Genomic DNA, 27506 nt, shown 5'->3' on the forward strand with positions numbered 1-27506 from the left:
GGACTAATAATTAAAAGACAATATATGCAAATTTAAATATTCATCAGCTTTTCGTGCTGTTAGTACAGGAATAATTGCAGATAAGAAAATTGTGCAAAGATAAAAATTTATCTACTTCAGTAACTTATTTTTATTTATAAAATATACATCGTCGCGATACCAGTGAAAATTGTAAATACCGAATAAGAAACATTGTTCCTAAGACTACATAATATATTTTTACATACTATAATAATCCTCAAGTAACGTCGTAAGGACTATTATAAATAAGAACAGCTGGTTTATATGCAGTTAGTTGAAGTCAATCCTGAATCATGAGTGCAGTTGATAAGGTCGTTATAGTGACAGGAGGTTCTAATGGCATAGGAGCAGAAATTGTAGGACAGTTCCTACAAGGAGGCGCTAAAGTAAGTTATTACACAATTAAATTGTTTTAATTATCGCAATAACGAGCTATTTTGCTCAAAGTGATAAAAATGCATCGAGAGTTACAAAATTAATAACGTTGTATCTCCAAGTGCTCTATTTTATATTCTTCTTTCTGTTAACCAATTATTTAGTTTCAATTATAAGAAATTGATTAAAACTTTAAAATTATTTTTTATATTATGTTTTCATTCACTAAAATGTTTCGCTTTCAGTATGTTGCTATTTTGGATATAAGCGAAAATGCAGGAAGATCGTTAGAAAACAAATTGAATAAAAAACATGGTGATAATAGAGCAAAATTCATTAAATGTGATGTTACCAATGATGATGAATTAAAAGCTGCATTCGATGAAGTAGTTGCAGACAATGGTTACTTTGATGTAGTTGTAAATAATGCCGGTATTGCTGATGAAACTAAGTATAAAAAGGCAATAGAAATTAACTTGGTAAGTAATTTTTTAAATTATAATAGAAGGTGAAGTATTTGATCTCAGAAATTGAAGATTTTAATATTTTCGGCCAGAATATGAAACCCAGTTCGATAAGTGATTTTTATAAAATTAAAAATTATTCGATAAAAGTTATACAATACAGAGTGGAGAGAAGTTTTGACTGATAATAGTAATTACTAATAATATCTCGTCATTCCAATTATTAGAAAAAAACAAAATGTTTTTAGTAACAAACATTCAGCTAACATTGACGACGCGGTTGGCGCAGTGGTAAGTAACTGCCTACTGAGCCGACGGTCCCGGGTTCGATTCCCGGTCAGGGCAAATATTTGTGTGATGAACTCAATTATTTGTTCTTGGGTCTGGGTGTTATCTATATATGTACTTATTTATTAAATATTATATTTATCGTCGCCTAGTACCCACAACACAAGCCTTAATTGAGCTTACTGTGGGACTAGGTCGATTTGTGTAATAATGTCTTATAATATTTATTTATTTATTTATTTATTTAGCTAACATCATTTGGTAATTTATTTAAGACTGCTCTGGTGACATCTACTTTAAAATCCATTGAATTGATGAGGAAAGACAAAGGAGGGAGAGGAGGAACGATCATAAACATTTCTTCAATCGGTGCCTTGAGTTTAACATGCCCAACAATATTCATATACTGTTCTACGAAGGCAGCAGTTCTTCAGTTCACCACTGCTATGGGGGTAAGTCGTTTTTCTACCTTCTAGGAGTGAAGTGAAAAGTTATCTGTAAACAACAAGAACAACGAAATGTATAGAGGTGAAAGAGTTTTCTTATAAATGTCTAAGAAATCGGTCTATCGACTGGCAGAAGATAAATTTTAAGTTCTCAATCAAACAGCAGATTCTATGGGTCAGTTAGACCACTATTTGCAGATAGTATTATTTATAGCCTAAAGCTAACTTCTTGATATTATATTTGGATTATCTATCAGTGAAAATTAATCTTTGTGTAATTTTAACTCATGTATAATCTAAACACAACATAATACCAAGCAGTTGGGAAACCGGCCATAACCTCTTAGTTATGGCCGGTTTGGTTTCTCATTGTTCTGTGTACATGTCCAAATTTTGCTCTGAATCTATTTTTTTTAAATAAGTTTACCTCTTTCAGATGAAGCCATATTACGACAAGACAAATGTTCGTATGATAACTGTTTGCTTTGGAGTAACAAACACTGATATTTTGGGTTCTTTACAAAGTTTTGATCCCATTGTCTCAGAGAGTTTGCCTCAATTAGTTCAATCATATCGTATTCAAACGTAAGTATACGGTCATTTAAATCAGTCGTTTATAGCAAAATATTATGTACAAGGTATCAGCTAAACAATATAATTTCTTTATTTGATAAGAGGCATGCGTGAATATTATTTTATTTTACACAAACTTACTAAATGTATACTGTATGTATAGAATTAGTATTACTAATTGTATTAGCATGTTGAAACTTCTAGACAAATGCCATTAAATGCATACAGACATAATAATTTAATCAATAAATATCACGTATTTCGTTTTTAGTCAGCAAAGGGGCAGATGTAATATTTAATCAAACTACAAAAATATAACAATATCGCCAAATAATCAAAATAGCATAGATTTTTGTAAAAATTAAAATAAAGGTGATCTATCTGATTATTCATGCTAATTATGATATAATATCATAGAAAATCAAATACTTGGTGATAATATAATATTATAGATAATAATCAAATCAAATCGTCTTTAGTTAGTGAAATAATAATTGTATTGTAGAGATAATACTTATACTAGACATTTATGCCCAACTAGAGGACCGCCCCCGGCTTCGCCCGTGGTACATATTTCGCAATAAAAGGCAGCCTATGTCCTTTCTCGGGTATCAAAATATCTCCATACCAAATTTCATGCAAATTGGTTCAGTAGTTTATTCGTGATTGAGTAACAGACAGACAGACAGAGTTACTTTCGCATTTATAATATTAGTATGGATTGTGCGACACAACAAGCAGAGCAACGAGATATATTTCTTGACTGCTCTCGCTCAAGTAAATCGATGCAATTTAATTTTGTTTCAAAATGGTTCTCCAAGATCATTTATCTTCTACAACTTCTATAACAGAAATACTTCAGTCAGTATTAATTGACTTCTGCGATAAATTTTAGCAGAACGCTAGAGACTTCGCTTAATAAAAAATCATGTTTATTTATTACAGACCAGAAGAGGCAGGAAAAGGTCTTGTAGAAGTATACGAGAAGGGTGAATCTGCTAGTGTTTGGTACATAGGATCATCTGAACCGCCGAGAAATATTACAGAAAATATTCAAACCGCATATAAGACGATGTTGGCGAAATAAACATTTTCAGAATATGACGTCATCGTTGCCTCTTATAGCAGGAACATTTCTATTGCAAGCTGTGGGCAAGGGGCATTTGGAAACGTGCTTATAAACATTATTATAATAAATGTTATTGAATTGAAGTGTTGTTAATTATAATCTTTTGTGTCACTACAGTTTTATAGCTGTTAGACACTATGCTATCTTTATGACCCTCCTTAGTTGATTGCTTATCGTAGTTAAGTGTATATCAAGGAATATAGGTACAACCTACTCTTGGTGTATAATATTATGCATGTATGTTGCAGTCGAGTGGGGGTGATTGGGTAATATGGTTACTATTGTAGAATAATAGGTACGTTTTGATCAGCAGAGTATAATATGAAGCCATTACTGCCATATTATTATTTCCATAATCCCTCTATTTTAGTAATTAGGTACTTCACAATAACGCGTGGCTAGATTTCTTTTATTTTTTTTTTGTCAGCATAAAAACACTTTTGAGATTTACCATGGAAAAGGATATTTATTTTGTAGCAAATTTTTGCTGTTCTGTTTAAAACAAACGAGCAAATGAAGATATCGAAATAATCACAATTTTTTATCAGTATTTTCTTTAATGAAAATTTCTTTTGGATTCCCTAGTTACCTATATTCATTTCAAAGAGCATACCTTATTTTTACATTAACAAAGCCAAACACAATACAAGGTTTTGGTAAAATATTTGGTTAAAATAAACAACTTCAACAAGGCAATGTTAATGGCTTTTAAAACTTAAAATTGTACTTACTCATTATTATCCTCTTATAATATTTTAAATGCAAAAGTTTGTAGATATGTTTGTTTGTTTGTTATTCATTCACGCAAAAACTGCTGAACGGAGTAAGCCAGTATTTGAATAAATAAATAAATTGATATACAAAGATTTAGGACCAGTAAATTTTTAATTTTGATAAAGTAACAGAAACTTATCAGACAGACAGATAATTATGTGGTCGTGGGTCGTATCAATTACAATATAGGTATCTTTAAAATTCAATATACCTTTGAAAATAGAAGTTATCTACTAATGTTTAAAAATATATGTTTTTTTCATATTTTATATTTTCAGTAATTACCCCGGGATAATATTATGATAGAACATTTGAATTTAAATTACCTTTAAATTATCTTTAATCCTTAGGATGTAATTTAATACAATTTTAATCGGTTTCAGAAATAATGGAATTTTTCGCTGGAGTATTTTTTTTATCTATAGTAGGTATTAGCAGTAGGTACTTTCTCTCTAGGTAGCTTTACAAAATTTTTACACTGTACATTATTGTCATAGATTTCTCAATTTTGGCACAGATTTTGATTTTGCATAGTTGCTGTAATATAAAGTTTTTAAAATACTTCCAATTAATTAACGCAAGACTTGAATAAAATGATAAATTCTGAAATTATTTATTTGCATTCTTAAACATTAAACTTCTTAGAAATATAAATAAACGTAGTAATTTTTATGAATTATTAGATAAGGCCAAATAGGTCATTGGGTATTGTTTTACAAATATGGTATTGATGAATAGCTGTTATAATATCGGAAAAACCACGAAACTGAATTTACATCAACAAGAAGGAAAAACTTTATAATTGAAATAAAAGTGAACAATAATTAAATTGGTTTTACTTAATTGTTTTAAGGAGGTAATGAAAAATATACAACTAGCTACATCCTACTAATATATACGTATCATAAATGCGAAAGTTTGTGAGGATGTGTATGTGTGTGTTTGTAACTCTTTCACGCAAATACTACTGAACAATGAAATTTAGCACACGTATTGAGGGTAACTTGGAATAGGTTTTATCCCAGAAAAGAAACGGGAAATACGCGGGTTTTTCTTTAAAAATGGGGGCGCAGCTGCGGGTGGAAAACCAGTCTATAATAATATTAGCTGTTTGTTCGAACACCTAAATATCAAGAACAAAATGGGGTTCAAATTGAAAAATTATTTTAGTGTTGGATAGTTCATAGTTGGATTAGATAAGTAGTCGGAGGGCTTTTTTGGATAGGGATTGACAGTTCAGCAACAAATTTTATTTGAAACAATATCATTATCATCCAGTAAACAAAATGGTTATGAGCAAAGTCTTACTTGTATCTAATGGAAACTAATTTTATTTTTCGGACAGAACTTTAAAACTATGTCATACTTATTGTTAACTTAAAATTCTACCCAATTGTAGGAATAAATTTTAAGTTTTTATTCAGTACAGTAGTTAAGAAATCATAGAAATAAAAAATCTAAACTAATTTTAAGCCTGTGAATAAAAACGAGCAAATAACACTTCCTAAAATTCATAAATGCATTTGTAGTTTTGTCAGATTATTCGTGGGCAATTTGAAACTACTGAAATTTTGTCACTTTTAACACCAAATCACTTTGAGGTGGGTTATTATTCTAACTTCTAATATTATAAATGCGAAATGTGTTTAATTGTTTGTTTTTCTTTCAGGGAATAACGTTATATGATATTTTTGTCTCGTGATAGTTAAGAGGATGGAGGAAAATTTTAACAACCGTGAAACATCGCATTCTTTCTTTAATTGAGCGTGAGAAACCGCGGGCGGAAAACTGAAAATATTAATTATGACTTAAACTCCATAATATAAATTAGGAAGAAAAATTATAAAGGAGAGCGAATTCCTTGTTGTGTTTATTCGACAAGGTTATGCTGTTATAATCAGGAAAGAATTGTACAACAGTTCGCAGGAAGAGGATTGCACAAACTGCAATCAACTCTAGTCAGGTTTCATGAAAGTGAATTACCGTTATTGTTAGACTATGATAATCGATAATTGCCTTGAATTTTATCTATAAGGATTTTACAATAGCGGTTATTATATAACAACAGAAAACTATTAAAGTTTTTATTAATATCGACTTGGGAATTTCAATATTTTTACAACCTTTAATTTCTATAGAAACTTTATATTTCGATTTTTGTAGTTTTATGCTGTATAGTGAAGTCCCGTGTCCCCGTAGTGGGGTAAGGGGCAGATGCATTATGCATACATCTGTTTCACTGATCGATTTTCTTTAGGGACAAGTAGGTGATCAGCCTTCTGTATCCTACCAGATCGAGACATTTTTTTTCTTCGTCTTCACCGGGAATCGAACCCAGGACCCCTCGGTTCTACGCTCACGCGTCAACCACTGTACCAAGGGGCAAGGAGGCGGTTATGCTGTATAGAGATGTTTATATTTCTTTAAAAATTTTATTGATTTGACTTGTAATACCAGAATAGTTTGAACTTTTTTTGTATCATCGTGTAATATAGCAGCAGAAGATAATTTAGCACTTAAGGGGGCGCATAAAGCAAAATAACCAATCTTCTATTAGATGATACGTGTAATATGCAAGACCAAATCTAAAAAATAAAATATGTATATATCAAACTAGATGATATGTTCAACGATTCTGTTTAATCAAAAACATAAAATATTAAAATTTACTCGATAAAAAAAATCACCAAGTTAGCTCTAATTTTCACACTTTTACGTTTTCTACTTGACTTTATTTATATTAAAATTTAGAATCATTGTAGTAACTTGAGGAAAATTGCAGCGACAATTTAAAAAAAAAACACATGTCGCAGAACTAGTTTTTCATACTTATTCTGAATTTTCTCAGAAGATACTAATATTGCACAACCAGAATAAAATATCCATATAGCACTATCTTATCCTGAGGATATTGCACTTTCTACCAGTAAAATTTATATTAAAAAAAAATTCCATCGCACGCGTGTGCGCAGCCTTATAAGAGATCCTTGAGAACAAAAATAAAAGCATAATAAAAACAGTCAGTTGTGAACTGTGGTATAGAGTAGACATGTGTGAGGTGAAAGATAAAATATGCTTGGTTACTGGCGCAGCTTCTGGCATAGGGGCCGGGATCGCGCGGGTTTTTGTTGAAAAGGGGGCAAAGGTCAGAATTGAAGAAATATATTTGCGTATATTAAAAAAGTTGTTCAATTGATGTTGATAGTTATATCTATGTATTTAAAATTATCATTTTTGTAACCATACTTTTCTGCAGAAACAGTTTTTTGTACCCATTGAGAAGGTCGTACACAATTCCTTGACATCACTTTTGACATGGCAAAAACGCTAGCTAGTTATGAAATGTAAAATAATTAATTAATGATTTAATCTCTCAACCACCGAGAGGCCAGATCCGACCGCGACACAATAGATTTTCTATTGTGTCTGTGATTCCGGAGACTGATGGATTAAGGAAAACCATGCCTTTACTAGCTGTTATCAATATTTTAAAGATTGTTTGTTTGGTTGTTTGAACGCGCTCATCTCTAGAACTAGGTAACTTCTTGGTTTGAATTGAAAAATTATTTTTGGTCGATGTATAGTCCATTTATCGATGCTATATTCATGCTACGACCAAAAGAAGTCAAGCAATAAAAATGTTGAAACAATATTTTTTGAGAGCAGACGCAGTTGGTGGCTCAGTAACAAATAAGATTCAAGAAAACTGAATGAATGTACCTAATTCTTATCTATATTAATAACTAGCGGTCCGCCCCGGCTTCGCCCGTGGTACCTACTACATGTTTACGTTTTTTTTCATAAGAACCATCCTCGTACTTCAAGGAATAGATTCCGCAGCATTTATTAAGGATTTTTTTTCACCTTGGGTTACATTATTGCATTTTTAGTAAGGATCTCTATTTTTTTTTGAAAATGCAATATAGCTTATGTTGCTCAGTGAAGATGCAGCTTCCTAAAGAAGAAAGAATTTTTGAAATCGGTCCGATAGTTTATGCGTGAAAACTATACATTACTAGCGGTCCGCCCCGGCTTCGCCCGTGGTACATATTTACGTTTTCTCTACATAAAAACCATCCTCGTACTTCAAGGAATATAATAAAAAAAGAATTATCGAAATCGGTTCAGCCGTTCTCGAGTTATGCGCTTACCAACACATTTTGCGATTCATTTTTATATATAAGAAGATTACAAACATTTCCTCTTTATATTATTAGTATAGATTTATTTTGCTTTAGGAGCGAACTGCAGAGTTTGGTGCATTCATTCTTGTTAAAAGAATTGACTTTGTTGAAGTGAAACTTCTTTATCGGGGTTGGAAAAAAATTTAGTGTAACATTTTTTCGTTACGCGTGACATTTTTCCGTTACGCGTCATCCTTTTCTTATCCCTACCACGCGTGATTGACGTATTTCTGTAAAGTTGCATATGGTAAATTATTTATTGAAAAATAAGGTCATAAAGAAGTTTCACTTCTTACGTGTGTACACTAGTTAGTAGGTACACGCACACATTTTTTTTGTGTTCATAAATACATAATTGTTTCAAAGGTCTCAAAAGATAATAAAACATACAATAATTAAAGAAGATATAAAAACAGTAACAATGAAATAAAAATCTATGAATGTCATTGTCACGATAAAAATCGAGGTAAATTACGTAGATAAATGTAATTAAATGTAATTAATTAAATTACGTTTAATTAATTAAATGTAATTAATTAAATTACATTTAATACGCAATTTGAAACATACTACATACAATCAGAACGTTATCTAATAAAATAACTATGACTAAGATTGATTTAACCCTACTGAGGATTTGAGATACATATTACTTATTAGACACTAATATTATATTTTTTGCAGCATGTAGCAATTTTAGACATAAACGTGGAATTAGGAGAAGAACTAGAAAAAGAACTGAATGCAAAATATGGACCTAATAAGGCGAAATTTTTCAAATGTGACGTCACAACAGATGAATTGGATGCAGCGTTTGATGAAACTGTGAAAACGTTTGGATACCTTGACGTTATTGTTAACAATGCTGGTGTCATGAATGACTCTCCCGCGGTTTACTTGAAAGCAATTAATATTAATGTGGTTTGTATAGAATTACTATTTAAATTAAGTTTATTTTATATAGTGTATCTATTGTTTATAAAATATCCTCCAAGAAAAACTGTACTTTTGAAGTGAAACTTCTTTATCGGGGTTGGACATAAATTTAGTGTAACATTAATTTTGCGTTACGCCGTACGCGTGACATTTTTGCGTTACGCCGTACGCGTGACATTTTTGCGTTACGCCATACTCCTGACATTTTTAAGGTCATAAAGAAGTTTCACTTCTTACGTGTGTACTCTAGTACACGCATACATTTTTTTTTTCATCAAAGGACTTTGTTCGAATGCTGATTGAAGTGCACAAAAGGAAAGCCCCGGGAAGGGTTATAGTTGCTCACATAATATTGGTAATCAATTATTCAATAATTTATAAGTAGGTTAAAAAATATTACAGGCATATTAAAGGAACTCAACACTTCCTTCATGGAAGTTTAGTGATTGAGTTTCTACTTTACAAAAATTGTATACAACGTATTATGCAATTATGCATATTTATATCGTTACGAGGGTTTTGAACGGTCATTTTGGCATCAATAGAATATATTCGAAAAAAAAAGACTATAATCGACACAAAATAAAAACCTTCTAAAAACTCTGTGTCGTAAATTGTCCCACCCAAAGTAATTAATGATTTCTGTATGTATGTTGAAAATATCTCTTACATTCAGTTGCATTTACTTGCAAAGTAGAGCATCTAATATTCATGTGAGATAAAATTTAAGGTAATGATGGCGAACGAAAATCTTAAAAAATAATATGATGACTACGCGTCTTAGAGTTAATAATTTACCCGATATTAGTAGGTAGTTAATTATTGTAGTAATTATTTAGTAGATTATCTGTGGGAGCGTGAAAATTATTTTGTTTTCTTAATTTTAGAATCTGTTTTGACTAACTATCCTATGGCACGCAGATACGTAACGCAATTGTGTAAGGGTCGTTCTATTCATGTGTAAATTGATCCTATTTTTATCACATAGAAATCTATTTCTAAGTGTATCATTTAAATAGTTAACTGTATCTATCACTCTACCACCATAATATTATGAAAGAATTAAAGAAAACAATTTTAATAGCTCCCTTTATATTACCCATATATATATGACATTTTTTGTTCAAACTCTAACTCTGAATTCTAGCTGGGTTTCATTTATAAAATTGTATTTTAAGGAATTGACACGCTCACATCAAAGGACGAATTTAAAGTAAAAAATATGTTTATCTAGTACTGTTTAGAATTCCACATATTATAATTATTAATACTAAATTTTTAATTTCAGACAGCTCTAATCAGGGGCTCTCTAAAAGCTTATCATTTGATGCGTAAAGACAAAAATGGTAGAGGAGGTACCATAGTGAATATATCCTCTATAGTGGGACTCATGCAGTCATTTTTGTTACCAGTGTATAGTGCAACGAAAAGTGCAGTATTACAGTTCAGTAATTGTCTTGGGGTGAGTACAATAAATACGATACAAGTAGGTTATATTTGTATATTCAAACTTTCCTTTACAATAATTCTGAGATGTTGACAAAAAAATAAAAACGAGCATATTGTGTGCCGAGCACACGTGTCAGAAGTGAAACTTCTTTGGCAAGATATCTTGAAATTTGTCTCTCAACGCGCCTAAAAAATTTTCTCCTGAAAAATCGTTTATTTCTTTCTCAACAAGTTTTCATCTTTAATTGGATATAAGTGCATTCATTTAACCTGTTAGGTTGAAATTAGAATACCAAACAATGTTATCATAAGTGCATTGTAATAATAGATCTTTATCTAACACTAATAAAGATCTAGTTCATGAGGCTTATAATTATTTCATTGTAATTAAATAGTGCGTCATTGTTCGAAAAATTCCATTATACCTATGCGTAGTACATTTTCAAAATATATATTTATGTATCATAGCGAAATGTATGCATTTTGCTTCATTCTTACGCGTCCCTAGTAAAGAGTGGGAAGTGGTTGTATTAAAAAAAATAAACATCAACAACATCGCAACAAATTCAGGGAATGAGGAAAATTTAAATTACTTATTATTTACTTGATAAAGTTACTATCTTATTTGGGCAATTTAGTTTTATAAGAGAAAGGAACAGTTACCCGGTAAATTAAAATAAAAATGTTCACCGAGCCTTACTTACTAAGCGAGACTAACTTATGTTACGTAGTAACTATTATCCACATCTGAGTATTCATCCACAGGCTGAACAGAACTACAATAGGACTGGAGTGCGAGTAGTCACCGTGTGTTTTGGCACAACTGAGACTAATCTAATAGCCGGAACTATTGGAGCGATCGACGAAACGCTGCAGGCGTACATACCTCCTGCTTTAGAGAAAATGCCTACCCAAGGGTAAGTTCCTTCTTATGTCGAACATTTTACTGATGTAAAAACATTTTTACACCGAATTAATTAGAAAGTTTCTTAAAAGACGATACTTTCATACATTTAAAATATTTCGCAGTTCTAATAATTGTAATTCTTTTATTATTCTGAATTATTTGCCATAAAATGCAAAATAGAGCATTGCATTTTATAGTGAGATGAAATAAGGAAAATAAACTTTTTCCTTCAACAGGGTTCTACAATGACTTGGCAAAAAGCTCTGTAAATGACATACTACCTACTTATCGAATCTTGGAATTATTAAATTGTCATACAAACAATAAATTATACTGTAACCTAGATAATATAGTGCGTGCTTCGTGCAACATGTGCGTTCTGCTGTTCTCCAGAAAACATTTTTTAGGAACTTTACCTATAGATTCGATTTTACAAAACCAAATTTTACAATTAGGTAATAGTCTATCACTTTTATATTAATTTCTCTTCGCAGTGTTGATAACGCAGTCAGAGGTCTTATAACAGCATTCGAGGAGGGAAAAAGTGGGAGTACCTGGCTAGTAACGTCCGAGAGGCCGGCTGAAAATATCTCTGAAAACGTCAAAAAGAGCTACGAACATTTGTCAAAGGGAGTACTTAGTTAAGACGGGAAATTAATATTAGTTCCAATCTTATTTTGGATATTTATTTACCAATGTGGTGTTTTGTTTTTTTTTTAATAAAATATTTTGATTATAATAATTTTTATTTCTAAGCTTGGGGATAAAGAGCATTTTACATAATATATACATAATTTGTAAAAGCAAGGTTTGTACCTTATGTTCCTATCACCTGGTCCTTGTGTCTAATCCATTATCCATACTAATATTATAAATGCGAAAGTAACTCTGTCTGTCTGTCTGTTACTCAATCACGCCTAAACTACTGAACCAATTTGCATGAAATTTGGTATGGAAATATTTTAATACCCGAGAAAGGACATAGGCTACCTTTTATTGCGAAATATGTACCACGGGCGAAGCCGGGGCGGACCTGTAGGTACCTATAAGTGAGTTGTAAACAGGTCAATTATTGCTCATCCGGTCAATAGATGAGTATCCTTTGATAATAACAGTTTATTAGTATCACTCATACGTAAAGCAATATAAAATACAGAAATATCTGAGTATAATTACTTGATCAAAAAAAAAACGTAGAGCGAAATCTGTCAAGCAAATGATCAATACCTCAAACAATATGAATGAATTGATACAAGTGATGACACACCAATAATGTTTAGTTACTCAGGAATCCTTACCTAATTGATTTATATCACAAGGAAAATAAAACCACCAAGTCATGCAGTAAATAATTTTATTTTAAAAACTTTTATCATCATAACTTTTGATAACCTGTGAATGTGAAATTATGCCTCTGTCTTATACAGCTATTTACCATCATTATTGTCTTCCAGGATAATACCTGATTTGGATACACTTCCAATAATTGTGGAAATATCAATCGTTTCAAAGAAAAGCGGGAAAACAATCCGGAACTCGTACATTATGGAAGACGATACACTTTCTACGTCATCGTGCCTATCCTAATTAGATTAAAACAAAATTTCACCTACATTAGGGTTGTTTCCCGTAAATTAGCAGATTATTTTGGCTAATATCACGCTTGTATGCTTCCAACTGTATCACAATGTTGAGCTAATTAGTTCGTTTATGTGACGTCATAACTGGCATGGCAGTAAGCCCGTCAAATTTTCGAGCAATTTATTAACGCAGTAAACAGTACGATATTTTCTCTCTTATTGAAAATCTATTGCCAGTTTTCGATTGCAAAAAATCCCTGCCTGATGTAAAGACTTTTTTTAAACATAGTTTTATTTATGAAACGGCAATGTTCTTTGAAACATATTTCCTTTGCGAGTTAAATCTGGGCAAATGAATCGTCACACTAAAATTCTAGCATTCTCAATTTTAATTCACACACATACTTTTAGAAAATAGGTATTTTCTCACTAAACATTGCCTGAACACACTGAATGATTGCCAGTTTTATCAAAACATGTTTTTATTACAAAACATCAGACTTCGTTTTGTTTTGATTTTTAACAAAAGTAATACAACAATACATCAGTTAAATAATATATTATATTTTTATAATTTCAACCACGTCTTACTCCTTCGGGTTCGTAAAACAAATATTGATGAACTAAACCAGTGAACTAAACCTGAAATTTTATTTATAGTAAGCGTGTGCTGACATTTGTAATTCTTTGGATTTACAAGTTTTACTGTCTACATAATATCATAATTTTAATAAAAGTAACTATTCTTATATTTTTAGGAATTGCCGCTCTAATATTTCTTTCTATAAAGTTTAAAATATGTTCAATCGCCCACTTTTAACAAATATGTAACAACTAATAGAAAAAAAAAAACATATTTTACATACATTCACCATTAGAACACAGGTTTGTTTATTTTTCACTATTTGGCAGTGACATGGTGAAATGATTACCTATATTATGCCTGGTCTACAGAAATATCACTACAACACATTTCTTTCTCATAGCCAACATTTTTTTTGTAAAATACTCCACGACTCAAACACATTATTACCATAAATCCCTATAACTCTAAACTTTTCCATAAACCATTAGACCAGGCGTGATCTATAGCCAAATTTTCTTCAACATTTCTTAAGTCTCTTTTATAATTAAATTTTTGTCACTATCAAAGATTGTATGACATATTTTAGCGAATCCAAATCTAATATTTGTTTGTACTAACCTAAACATTACGAGGTCGTTATTTATATCTCTACGATTTTACTAATAGTTAACTCGATATTATAATAAACTTCAATAATTTCCTTGGGAAATAAATTTATATCACTTTAATACTTTACTAAGATATGAATTAGTTTAATCTTTATTTACACTTTAGGATATTTTATTTAAATTGCTTCCTGAGGTGGACTTGATTTACCGTTTATTGGGTATAAATATTAAATACATTCAGCAATTTTGACAAATAATCATTATTCATATTTAAAATTTTACAACAATGAACACATAATTTTATTTGGCAGATAATTATAATATAAGCGGTAAATCATGCCTTTTTTATTTATATATTTTTAAATGAACATCAATTTCTGGCAAACTCATAGCCAATACAACATTTTTCGTCAATAGACGTATTGATAAATTGTAAAATAAATTCTGTACAATATTTGGGGACTAAAATCACACTTTTTAATTTCGTTAATGAACTTTATAAAATGGCAGTAATGTATCACGTATACGAATTTCGGGAACACAGGCTCTTCGTTTATTTTGATACAATTGAACATAATTATTGCCAACACGATATTTTATATAAATAACTACTTATCGATAAAATAACGATCGATTCAACTAATTTATTTACAATCTCCTCATTTATCACGTAACAAAACTTCCAAACATTCAGCCTAGAACCGATCGGTCTAGAATTTAAAAATTGTGCGTTTAAAAATGCATATTAATTCGACAAGAAAGTAATACTATAAAACTCTTATAACTATACAAGGCATCGAACGAATATCAACAAGAAATTAAAACAGAATACATAGAAACACAACGGACCGATCGGCAGCACTTTGGTCCAAGGCTTTGCGCTTTAAAACTATTCAATTTCGAGTCATTATATACATCGTACTCGGGACATAAAGTTCGACCGAGCGGGCAACGAGCGTGTCGAACTGACGCGCTCACTGTGAACTGTCTGACGCAACAACTGTCAAATTCAACAAACGAACAAGACTCCGCGCGTGGAGAGTCACACAGTGGTGACTCTGTCTATTTCCACGTATCGCACGGAGTCTTCGCTTGGTCAGCAAATCACTTCTTTCTCGTCGAATATGGCCGTGTCTGAAGACAGGCTTTTCAGACGCTGTTGGAGGGCGGAGCGCCGCCGCCGGCAGTTGCGGGTTGCTGCTACCTGTTAATGTCATATTTACATATTTTAATATGTTATATATGTGTTATGTGTATTCATATGATGATTTATGTGTAATGTGTATATTCACATGAAATCATTAACATTAGAAATAACAGAAGCTATAATAGAAGGATAATGATGGAAACTTTGATTATATAAAAAAAAAATAACTTAAACCAATTAAGCGATGGTTATTAAACGTACTGTTGATTAAATATTTATATTTGCAATGAACTTGATTTATTGATATTTATTGCATCATATTATATTAGAATTTACAACAGATGGGGAAATACTCGCTAAGGGTTTGATAAAATAAATCATTAAGATTATAATCTCAAGCTATGTAATAACTATCAAAATTTATTATCGACTAGACCAGATTAAACAGTAATTAATAATTGATAACAACATCGTATTCTTGGTATTTTTCTTAATTTCAAACTCGGAATTTTACATGAGGATTTAATCATATCAAAGAAGTTTATTTTTGATTAATTGACATAAAACTACAATCAAACAATTCAACTGCCTAAGCAAAAAGAGAGTCTTGCTATTTCCCGGTGATAAAGACTAAAGTTCTCTATATATTTTATAAAAATTATAAAAAACGTCACATATTAAACATAGTTTTTATGATGCACACACGGCTCCGTATAATTGATACTGCTTATACGGTGATACTACCCCTGACACATCAAAAATCTTACAAAAAATCGCAATACTCACAACAACGAACGCGACACAAGCACAGAACGCAACGAAGCCCGTCAGATAGTGGTACGGTGCGTTCATGAACGGCGAGCACTGGGTGAGTCGCTCGTCTTCACCGTCGGGACACTGGCTGATCCCGTCACACCATAGCGCTGCTGAGATGCACGCGTCTATGGACGGGCAGCGGTACTGACAGTCGCCGGAGAGCGCAAACACGCCGCCGTGCTCGCTGGGATGTCTATGGTGAAAAGAAAAAAATATATATATTTACTAGCGGTCCGCCCCGGCTTCGCCCATGGTACCTATATGTTTAAACTATCCTATCTCTCAAGTTGGTTTGCGAATTTTATTATAATCGGTTTTGTGATTGAGGACAAACATTGTGACACGAGATTTATATATATTAAGATTGATGCAAGCTATGGAGCGGGAAAGCGTTTTCGCTAGGATGTGGTGAATGTGGTTAAAAAAAAAATAAAAAATACAGAGCTGCACCATAGAGCCTGCGATATGCATGATACATGCGTTTATGGACGCCAATCTGTAGTGACTGTCGACAGAGAGCGCAAACACAGAGATTATTATTACGTTTGGGATGAAAAAGAAAAGAAATTCGAAATACATTAATGAAAATAATTCAAATTACTAAAACAACAACAAAATGAAATAAAATAAAACAAATGTTTTAGTTTCTCTTATAGTTTTTTATCTGTTATCAGTCTTCAAAATTTTTTTTTAAAAACAACCCGTTATCATAACTCAAAACATAAAAGTTAAAATATAAGCTGTTTGTTTTCATATTCACAGAATCCGATAATATTGTAGACCTTGACAATGAATTTGTCGGGACATTCAACCCGCCAACCGGATTTGATGCATACGAGACAAGTGATAAAAATATTGTTTTCTGTGCTGATTTATTACTTGGGTATAATTTTAATGCATACTTCAATATAATATTTGGTAAATAGTGTAAATATGCATTTTCATTTTTGAATTTATTATCACTTATAGTTATTTTATAAGGGATAATATGTCTGTCTGTATTTGGACGCAATATAAACATGGAATATATTTTTTAACCTATTTTTTCTTAGGTCTCAAAGTATTTTTACCAAATAATGCGTTTCAATGGCTTAGGTGAGAAGAAAAGACGAACTGACAGAGTTATTTTCGCATTAATATTAATAAGGAATTAAGGATTACCTTCTCGAAAGTTCCAACCACGTGATGTAATACGACCCGCTTTCAACAGCAATTAGTTCGACGCTGAGCGACCTAGGCCAGTCTAGTTCTACTCTATCAGGAGATGGCGGAGGAGCTAACACATGTCTTGCGAGAGGATCCACTTCTTTTATCCAACCGTCTGAAAATATTTCCACGCTTTGTTCCTCCTGAAAAGAAAATAATAAATCTTGAACATTTTTAATGATAAATGGCATACGGAGACTACTTCTAATGGTTCTATTTTCTACTAGAAAACTGTAACAAGAAGGAAATTTATAACTAATAATTGATGAATCAAATGCTCCGATGTATTATACCTACAGGTACAATACTTTCAAGTGTCAATTTGAAAACATCCTGAGATTATATTTCACATCTGATTCGGAGATCGATTTCAACCAGACAAACGGATAAGTACTTACGATACATTTTTTTTGAATAATTTTACTCAATCATTATTAATTCCAATGAAATACCTGTCTATGAGGTGGGTAGGGGCAGATATACGTAGGTGTTAAGCCCCCAGTATACACTGCTATTCTATTCTGCGTCAGGCACATGTGTCTCAAGTCTGGAGCTACTGTGATATTGTTAAGGAGAGTAAAGTTGTCCAAATCTGGTTCCTTGATGATGCTACCCTCTATCTTCATGTAGAGGTACCGACCTGGGGACGGGTCTATTAACCAGGGACGTTGGTCGCAGCGGTCCTGAAGAATTGGTGGAAAAAAAATAGTAGAATGGTGGAAAAACATATTTTGACAAAATATAATTATTAACACTTTGGTACTTCAACAAACTCATAGTATATTAATTTTTAAAAATATGCATGCCTACCTATTTCAAACAATAGTTTAAAACGATAAAAAAATAATGAGCGCTATAAAACATCAAAAATCTATATTATATCAACATCGTTACAGCCTTAGAGGTTACAGCAATTATTGGTAAATGGTACCATTTATGAAAATGTTATAAATTATTACAACAACAAAAATACACTGACATCTATAGAATTTCTGATGTACTCAAAGCGTGTTAAATGCGCGGCTTTGCAGTACTGTCTCTATCATGTATATGGTTTCATAATCGAACGCATAGATGGCGTGGTAAAAACATATTGTTATATATTTAAAACAAAAACAACATTATGAGCCACTCGCAACTCAAAAATCGAACAAGTCAATTCAGTCAAGCCAGTTAACAATACACTTACCGTATCTATCATAGAAGAATACAGTAGCAGTTCCCCGCTAGGTCCATGCACTTTATGCGTTCCTTCACACTCAGCCTCCAGTCTCACAAACTCAACAGAAGCCTCGAAACCAAAGGATCTGAAGTCATCTAACGCACTCATGTTCACGACATCGAATTTTAACTCGGCGACTGTAGATGATGACGTAAATTCGTAATCAATGACGTCACTGGAAGAAATTAATATTTATTAGTTAATTTGGTACTATGTGGGTGGTGATAAGAATCGGACACAGGAATGGAAAAGTGGACATTGTTATTCTTTATTGATAATTAAAATACTGAACTGTTACCTATAAGTACAAATAGAAGGAATAGGAAATATAAATCACAAACAAAACTTGTGCTTAAATAACATTCAACTAACTTATTACTGCTGTTACTGGGCAGCTATGTTTGCGGCCTTTTCCATATTAAAAGACGGGACGCGGGCGGGCAGTACTCGTAAAAGCAAACTTATAAAAAAGTAATTATTAAATACAGAATGTTCAAAAACCTTACCTGCATAGGCAATCCCGCAATACTCCCGGTCCACTGTCCCTCCAGGGTCTATCAAATACTCTGACAGCTGCAGTGGGATCCCCCCCACACCGGTACCATGGCGAGTGTGCAGAGTGCACCGTCCTGCATAGCCTTCCACCGCTACGGACACTCCAGATCTTGAGACGGACTGCTTCTCCTGGGTTCGCTTCGAAGCGGTATGTGCAGCTGGAAATTTATATGTTCTATTAAAACTTACAACTACTAACTATCTAAACTAGTTGATTTTTGTTATTTGAACAAATATGAACAAAATCTAGAAAATTCGATCAGTTTTTGTTCGTTAGTTGTTAATTTATTGATTAAAATTTAAGATCACAATATAAATAACGCTAACAATTATTAATGTCTTGTAACTCAACATTCAACAAGCTTAAAAAGAGCTTATCTTAAAACTTATTTTTTAAGGGCAATAGGAAAGCGCTTTACTATGATCTCGTCTGTCGGTTGGGAAAGATTTGTCTAATTCAATTCTATTTTATTGCAATTTACACTTTTACTTAGCCATTTTTGAATATCTACTATAGAAATAAAAATAAAAATTTAGCGAAATGGATGCATACCTAATATTACGGTTGCCACCCCTCCCATATAAGAACACATCTCTTGGTGATGAAAATGTAACTGGCGGGTCTGCAGGTGCTTCAGGAAAGGATCGAGAAGCGAACCTTCTGGAACATGGCCCTCGACCCCAGGGCTCGCCATCTTGATGTAGATCCACAAACTCGTAAAGGGCTTTGAAAAAGACTGGTCTGGAAAAGAAAGGTATTAAAATTTTAGGCCTAAAGTTGTGTTCTCCATGTAGTGATTATAATAATAACAATCAATATAGGCTGATGATAATTCCTCATCACATATTAATTGGTCCTATAATTAGTACACAAGCCTATGATGAGGAATTCGGCCATAATTGACCATATTGGCCAAGTGCGGGTTGGTGAATAATATATAAATAAATTGTGGATAATGTTTCTCGACATTGAGATTGATTGAAATGAAACTTTAGTCTGAGTAATAAATTGCGAAGTTGGAAACTCTTATTATGCAAATAAGAAAGCAATTTCTTTGTGAATAATTTGTTGTTAATAATTATTTTCCTCTGAGAAATCTAATATACTATGAGCCTTTTCAAATGTCTCTGATAAACGTAGAGTAAAAGAAAATAGTTATATTTTTATTCAAAAACATAAAACAATATTATGTTTAAAATTCGTATGACTTAAAGATTCTTTCGGTTTCTTTAAAATTTCAGCTATTCAGAGATTTTCCGGAACAAACGACAACATAGACAAAATACAACAATTATTGCATTTGTTTAAGCTACCGTGTTGTATAAACAACAATGTTTTGAACCTTTTTCCATTAGCATAAACATCACCATATTATTTGCAACTCTGCCACACAATTCCGAAGTCTCAACAAGTCTTAAAAAGCTAATAAACCGCAAGTAATTTAGAAAGTTTCGAATGACCTACTTTAGAGCGGTCCCCTGCGTCAACTTCAGTTCCAACGTAAGAGAGTCCCCTTTGGATAAAAAACTCTCAGTTCTGGCGCAAGCCCGCGATTTTCTTAGTAATGCGTGTTCGCATGTTCTTGGCGCCCTCTCGCGGCAGAAGCGGGCAACTAGCGTGGCGTTTGTTGGTGGTCGTCCCACGATCACCGACTGTGGTGAGGTGGCTCTTGACATTTGCACAGACCGCTCTTTATCACTGAAATATAAATATTATGTGGTTCACGGGTTTTGGAATGCTAATGAAGCAAGGTTGCAGCTAATTAGTGAAATGTTAAACCTTATTAGTGGAATCGATAACGGCCTGATTTATTCGGTATTTTACAAATAAAAAAGGCTTTTTCAGATCACATGTAGAAAACATAAATGTTAATGATTTAAATTACTATGAATCTCGAGTATCAGAACCTGTGATCAGAACAGTGCAAGCAAAACATCGCAGCGCTTCTTATTATAATGTAATTTACATAAATAATGCTTAAGCAGAGTAAGAAATACGTAAACAGTATAAGAAATAATAGAATTTCGCAAAAGATCCTTACCAAAATATATCGCTACAGCCCGGCGATATCCTCATAGGACCGTCCCATATATTCAAATGGCTGCCGCAGTACTCATCCTCAGGCAGATTCGGATTAAGCGCGTTCGTCACATAAAATTTTAACACGGAGAACCACACTCTAAATCTCGGCGCTGAGAACTGGCGCCTGTAGATAATATTCCGTCCCGAAGGCCCCGACGTGTCTATCCCCTGCATATGATATAAGCAGGTGGTATTTGGCGGCAGAGAGTGCTGAGGGTGTTCCAACACACCTCGACCAGTCCCTCTAATCCAGAATTCGCAGGCTCGTTTATTTTTTGCGTACGTCGGCGACTGTTGATCGACGAATCTAACCTAAAACGGTTTATTATGGTAATATTCATTTTATTGCGCTCTGAAATCTAATGCTATCGTATACTCTGTTATCAACGTCTCCAATAAACGGGAATGGAATATAAATAATATGTAGAAGTATGAAGCAGGTTGGATAGCGATTGATTTTTAATGTTATTCAGTCTTTAGCGTGTAATAAAGACATGACGAGAGTGTGATATGCTAAGGAGAGGTCAAGAGAGATTGAGATACTTAGTAACCCAGATTTTAATAATATGATCGCTTAAATTTATAGCTGCGAAAATTATCTGTTTACAACTATGTAGTGAGAGAAAATGTAGAAAACAATTTTGCATCATATTTTCTCTTAATTATTATTAGGTGTAATAATTATTCTGTTGATTAATTTTCATTTTGAGTACTCTAATTAAATATAATATGCGCACAATATGATAATTATGACAATCATACAGTACAGCGGTTGTCATTAAATTAATTATTTTTAATTATTAATTTTAAAGTTTTAATTATTAATTCTGCTCGTATTTGGAGTTCAAACAAGTTGAACAGTCAAGGTTTCTATGCGAATAGTTCATAACTTAATTTCGATTGGGATAATTTTACTACGCTAACTGATATAGACAGAGAGGTAGTTGGAAACTAAACAAACTTCACTAATTTCTGTTCCTCCCAATAAACAGTGATACAAGGTGAAACTAAATCGACAAACTAGTACACTAGAACTACGTCTGTTTCAATCAATTGATTTACCACCACAAACAAGGCCAACTAAGCATGACGGTGGAGAAAGTTTTCTTTCCACCCTGGACCATTATGAGCGGAATGTATTCTGTACTTTAGTCCTGTGACGTAAAAAGGTCGTGGCCTAATTTGATAAGTTGAAACAATGGGCGCGACCGCAGTTTACTGAATGCTCCATTATAATAACTGGCCATACTAGGCACTAGCTAATTACTCTCTGGCATACACCCAAACAGGGTCTAGCGTTTCTTGATTTATTGTTTAACACGAGTGGATTTTTAATTACAGTATTAAAATACGGATAGTGTGCATTATTCTAGATGCTCATTGTTTCGTTACTGCCAATTACGACTTGGAGTTGCAACAAGAGGGAAAATTAAAATTCGCGAAGTGAAGAACTTTTTAAAGTACATTATGCATTGAGTAAAAATGTGCTTTTATTTTTTACTGGTTTATAAATGTGCTATTTCTTTATTTTGCAATGTTTCTTGACAATTTAATAATATACATATAAAAAGTTTATAACCGAAAAGATGCTCTATATTTTATTTAAATGTATAAAATTTATCAAAACATCTTTCAAGGTGCACCAATCCATCTTATACGCGATCGATCATTAATATAAGAAATGTATACAAATGGAAGGCAACCAAAATGTCAATCCAAGCCTGAAAGTCCCAAGGGAATCGGAGACGATTAATTATAGAGCTCTCTAAAATTAAATTGAATTTTACTAAGTGTAATTATTTCAGCCAGCTGAGCGTCTGAGTAAATCTGCCGGAGACAATGGCTTTAATAATAGAATCTTAAATATAATTTAATTATAACCGTCTGCCTTTCTTTGATAGTTTTATCGTTTTTCGATTCATAATTGAGGTTCATATTTTATAAAAAAATAATAATGTCGGTAATCGGTATTTTAACTGTATATCTGGTAAAAAGAGTTTTTAATCAAAATAAATAAAAAAGAATGGGTCTGCCGAGCGCACGTGTCAGAAGAGAACCTTATTGCCATAAAGAAGTTTCACTTGAATAATTAATTACCTACTCACGTAAAACAGATGAGAAAAAATAAGGTATAACTGGAATTGAATTATTTTTTTGTCCTAAAAATACAACGGAGAGCATTATTTTTAGATCCATCATTTACACCCGGGGTAGATAAACGGCAATTAATCACATACAAGCTTCTGTTGTTCTAATAAAATGTATTATTCTGTCATAAAAATTCTGCGTAGTATAGATAATATGATCGAAAGTTTCATAAATAAACGCTTTCTTTCTTTCTTTTCTTTCTAATCAGAAATTAAAGGCTCTTTGTTACTTATAAATATGAATAAAATTACATATAGGTATGCAAAAAAATGCGGTATGCTAACTTTATCACTATATATAGGAATTTAGTAATTTAAGTATAAAGAGAAAGAAATAGTAGCTATCGTTTCTATAACATTACTAACATTTGACCATATAATATTATCGTTAACATATACATTTGCTCATTTCTATATTATAATGAAAATAGATTGCCCTTTTGTCCTTTCACTTCATACGAGAGTAAATTAACTTGGTTATTTTCCAATACTTACGACATACAGAGGGTTAATCTTAATCTAAATTAATTCTGATTTATCTCAACACAAGACAAAATGAAATTTACGAGTTCTGAATTCATTTTAAACATTGTGAAGTAAATATTTAATTATTCGAATAATTACATCATAATCAACACTTGAACGAGATTGAATTATATTGAACTAACGAGCGTAATAATACAATACAATACAATATTTTAATCATTGAATACTTTCCATCGTAAATAAATTGAAATTATTTATTTATAGCAGCGATCATCGATCATCAACCAATATAATGTATTATCTTCCTCCTCTTTATATAAGTACGAATGCAGTTTAAATTTGTTAATGTTAAAGGGAATATTTTAATTTTAATATCATAATATTGTGCGTATAAGCGTTGCTTAATATCTTAGATATCGATTATTATAAAGTTTATGTACCTCAACTTCTAATTGAAATCCGTGCAAAGACTGTAGAGTGGCCGGTTGAAGGAATGTTCCAAAGGGTGACGTTGTGAATTCCACCAATAACTCCGGTCCACTCGATATCGCCTCTGGGACGGACACCCCTCCACCGCAAAACCTTAAAATGACCGGGTCCCTCGTTGTATAACCATCGTACACAGTCACGTAATCCTGCACTTCATCACACTGCTGCCAAAATTTCAACTCTCTCCCATTATTCCCCCTCTCCTGCTGTGAAGTCGCATACAACGCTTTCTGACTCCGAATCGAAACTAATTGCCCATTTGGCTGCTTCACTACTATTAAAGCGTGTTTTCCTTGAGGCACTTCGTGTTGGCGGACCGCGTAGTAACAAGTCAAATTCCTCGGATAAACTCCAGGGAAATTCGGGGATTGTAACCTACAGTTTTTACGATCGCAGTCGCTGAAGATTCGAGAGCAATAAGTCCCAGAAATCAAATCCCCGAGGTAATACTCGGGGGTTTTTGTAGCTCTCCCGACATTCGTATCTTCCCCGCGCGATATGTTTACGGGATATGGCATGGGTCGCAGTTTGAAAAACGGTCGCTCTGTAATAGAAATGGGAATGATATATCGCCTATACCGACTATATTACTGAACAATCATAAATCAAACGTATATTTGTGATATTCGAGTACGATTAACGATTTGATCGATCGCTCACCTGAGGGTGGTGTGCCGCCATAGCGTACTGTTGCATATTCTTTTCTCAGAACTTTATATGCCATTCGGAAGTCGAAGTTGTAATTATTCTGTTCTTTTGATAGGTGTAGGAGTCTTATGATTAATGTGATTGACTTAGTTTCGCTGTAGTATATGGATGGGCCCCAGGATGTACCACACCAGGAACCGCCGACTTGTGGTCGACTGGCTTCTTGTATTTGCATGTAACCATCAGGACACCCGTCTTCCGTGAAGGATGTGAAGCGGCCCAATGTGAAACTATCAAAGAGAATCTGAAACAAACAAAATTCGATTACTAAAATGGTAATTATATCCACAATTATGATTTATTGCTATGTATGGAAATTGTTTGCAATTAACGGAATTAATAGGCCACATCAAAACTATGCGTTAAGTTGAAATAATTCACTCAGAGTAAGCGATAAAATGTTCCCTTATTTTCAAATCCCTCTAGCTACATAATAGCACATTTGGATTAATCTTCTGTAAGTTACGCTTTCTTTTTTAATTTTCCTTTAGTTTTGTTACATTTAATAAAACAGATGTTTTTATCGTATTGAATGAGTTTGAAGATTTAATATTTGGTTTTTAGAGCATTCAAATGCAATATAAGTTTAAAGATTTTTCTCTAAAAAAATATTCAAGTTTGATGATTTCTAAATCAAACGTATGAAATATTTGTTTTACATTATGAATATAAAAATCTATTTCTTTTAAATGTTTCAGCAGGGATGAGTCAAGGGATATTTTCCACAAAATGTTTTCTTTTTCAGAATTAATGCTCATCAAACATAAATTAATCTTTTAATCGACACGTTTAACATAACCTTTTGTAATAGACTGACCTACCATGAATACCCATTACTCATGTTATATTGTGATTTTCCCAATTCCACGGTAACTTAATTCATGTAGATCCACCGCTCAATAAAACTTGATTTATCATGCATACTTTATTATCCACTAGCTTTCCGCCGCGGCTTCGACCGCGCTTTCAAAGAAAAGCCGCATCGTTCCCGTTCCCGTGGGATTTTTGGGATAAAACCTATTCTATGTGTTAATCCAAGTTACTCTCTATATGTGTGCTAAATTTCATTGTAATCAGTTCAGTAGTATTTGCGTGAAAGAGTTACAAACACACACACACACACAAACACACACATCCTCACAAACTTTCGCATTTATAATATTAGTAGGATACAGAAGATGTTTGTTACACTTTATTACTAGGAATAAAGTTGTTCAGTAAACTAATCGTGGAAATACTGTTAGAGTTTTTCCAACACAAACACGAAGAGAAAGTTAGCGGAAGTAAACACTGCACTACCGTTTCAACGTTTTGTGCACTTTTCAATTAAATTTCATAGTTTTGATGATCTTGTTTGTCCTTTTTGTGCATTTTAGATAATTTTATGTAAGGATGTTGTTTATAGTATCTTTTGCTATTTTCATACATTCATTGTTTTATTTATTCATTTGATTATAAATTTTATAGTATAGAGATTAAGAAATAAAGTTGGGGTGCAGTTTTGCGTTTTGTAACTCATTTTCTGTACCTTCTAGCTCGCTTATCTTGTTTTGTTATATATGAAGGCAAATCAAATATCATGGAAATATTATAACCTTTTCGTCGTCCTTATAAGTTGGAAGTTAAAGGGAAACAGACTTTATGAATGTTTTATGTTTGCATAATATTCTTGCTTGATTTTGAAGTATTGCCTAGAGGCAAATTGAAGATTAAATATGTCGTGATTTTTTCAACATTAGAATAATTTTACTTTTAGTAAATTGTTACAAGTCAGCACTACTCGTTTCATTTGATTTCATATGAATGATTTTTTGCTTAAAAGGGATGGAACGTCATTGAAAATTGTACTGAAATAAACAACAAGCTTACGACCGTATCAAAAATATTGGTTAAAATGCACGTTCGTGATCCGAACACATCATTTTCTAAACTTTGACATCGATTTGAAAGTACCGCAGCATTAAATCATTTCACGAAGCAAATTGGCAATATTAAAAACTGAATATGCAAAGAGCGTGAAATAAACCGCAAATCGTATATAATTTTACTTCACATTTACACACATTCGCTGGAAATTGAAACCACGTCTTATTTCGGCCGACAGCAGCACATTTAAATTTCATCAAAGACTTCAGGCGTTCTTGACGTCAGCGTCACGAGTCAAATAGCGGGGAATGGAGGCAGGATTGTTGGCTTTTATAACGTTTATACGTTTGTGAACACGTCGATAACAATATGGCAGTGAAAAGGCTGTTTCATGTGTTATTTTATGATGATCAAGCATTTAAATACGTTGAAATTTAGACTGAGTACATTCTTTTAAATAA

The 27506-nt window shown here is 32.6% G+C and overlaps 3 protein-coding genes across 3 annotated transcripts in view; 2 read left to right on the forward strand and 1 right to left on the reverse strand.

The window, feature by feature from the left end:
* Positions 1–155: 155 nt before the first annotated feature.
* Positions 156–3370, forward strand: LOC149905705 (15-hydroxyprostaglandin dehydrogenase [NAD(+)]-like). Its single transcript, XM_090105737.1, has 5 exons — positions 156–407; positions 642–875; positions 1424–1600; positions 2031–2179; positions 3113–3370. Exons 1-5 carry the CDS (start codon positions 315–317, stop codon positions 3252–3254), a joined length of 795 nt encoding a protein of 264 aa, XP_089961863.1. The 5' UTR covers positions 156–314; the 3' UTR covers positions 3255–3370.
* Positions 3371–7104: 3734 nt separating this feature from the next.
* Positions 7105–12270, forward strand: LOC149905706 (15-hydroxyprostaglandin dehydrogenase [NAD(+)]-like). The gene is made up of 5 exons (XM_090105148.1): positions 7105–7215; positions 8939–9175; positions 10479–10652; positions 11405–11556; positions 12041–12270. The coding sequence occupies exons 1-5, from the start codon at positions 7120–7122 to the stop codon at positions 12189–12191; spliced, it is 810 nt and encodes a 269-aa protein (XP_089961274.1). The 5' UTR covers positions 7105–7119; the 3' UTR covers positions 12192–12270.
* A 613-nt stretch (positions 12271–12883) lies between these two features.
* The window catches only part of LOC149905707 (uncharacterized), an 88144-nt gene continuing 73521 nt past the window's right edge, over positions 12884–27506 (reverse strand). The window contains exons 5-15 of the mRNA XM_090105302.1: positions 25132–25423; positions 24423–25015; positions 21309–21661; positions 20732–20965; positions 19820–20008; positions 19218–19424; positions 18679–18886; positions 17942–18172; positions 17445–17632; positions 16254–16476; positions 12884–15524 (exon numbers count right to left, since the gene is read on the reverse strand). Of these exons, the coding sequence (XP_089961428.1) occupies positions 15417–15524; positions 16254–16476; positions 17445–17632; positions 17942–18172; positions 18679–18886; positions 19218–19424; positions 19820–20008; positions 20732–20965; positions 21309–21661; positions 24423–25015; positions 25132–25423 (2826 nt within the window). The 3' untranslated portion in view covers positions 12884–15416. The remainder of the gene's footprint in view (positions 15525–16253; positions 16477–17444; positions 17633–17941; positions 18173–18678; positions 18887–19217; positions 19425–19819; positions 20009–20731; positions 20966–21308; positions 21662–24422; positions 25016–25131; positions 25424–27506) is intronic.

Source organism: Colias eurytheme, chromosome 9 (genome assembly GCF_061535395.1).
Source record: "Colias eurytheme isolate Ceu_HAF_F1 chromosome 9, ilColEury1 Martin Lab GWU primary, whole genome shotgun sequence".
NCBI lineage: Eukaryota > Metazoa > Arthropoda > Insecta > Lepidoptera > Pieridae > Colias > Colias eurytheme.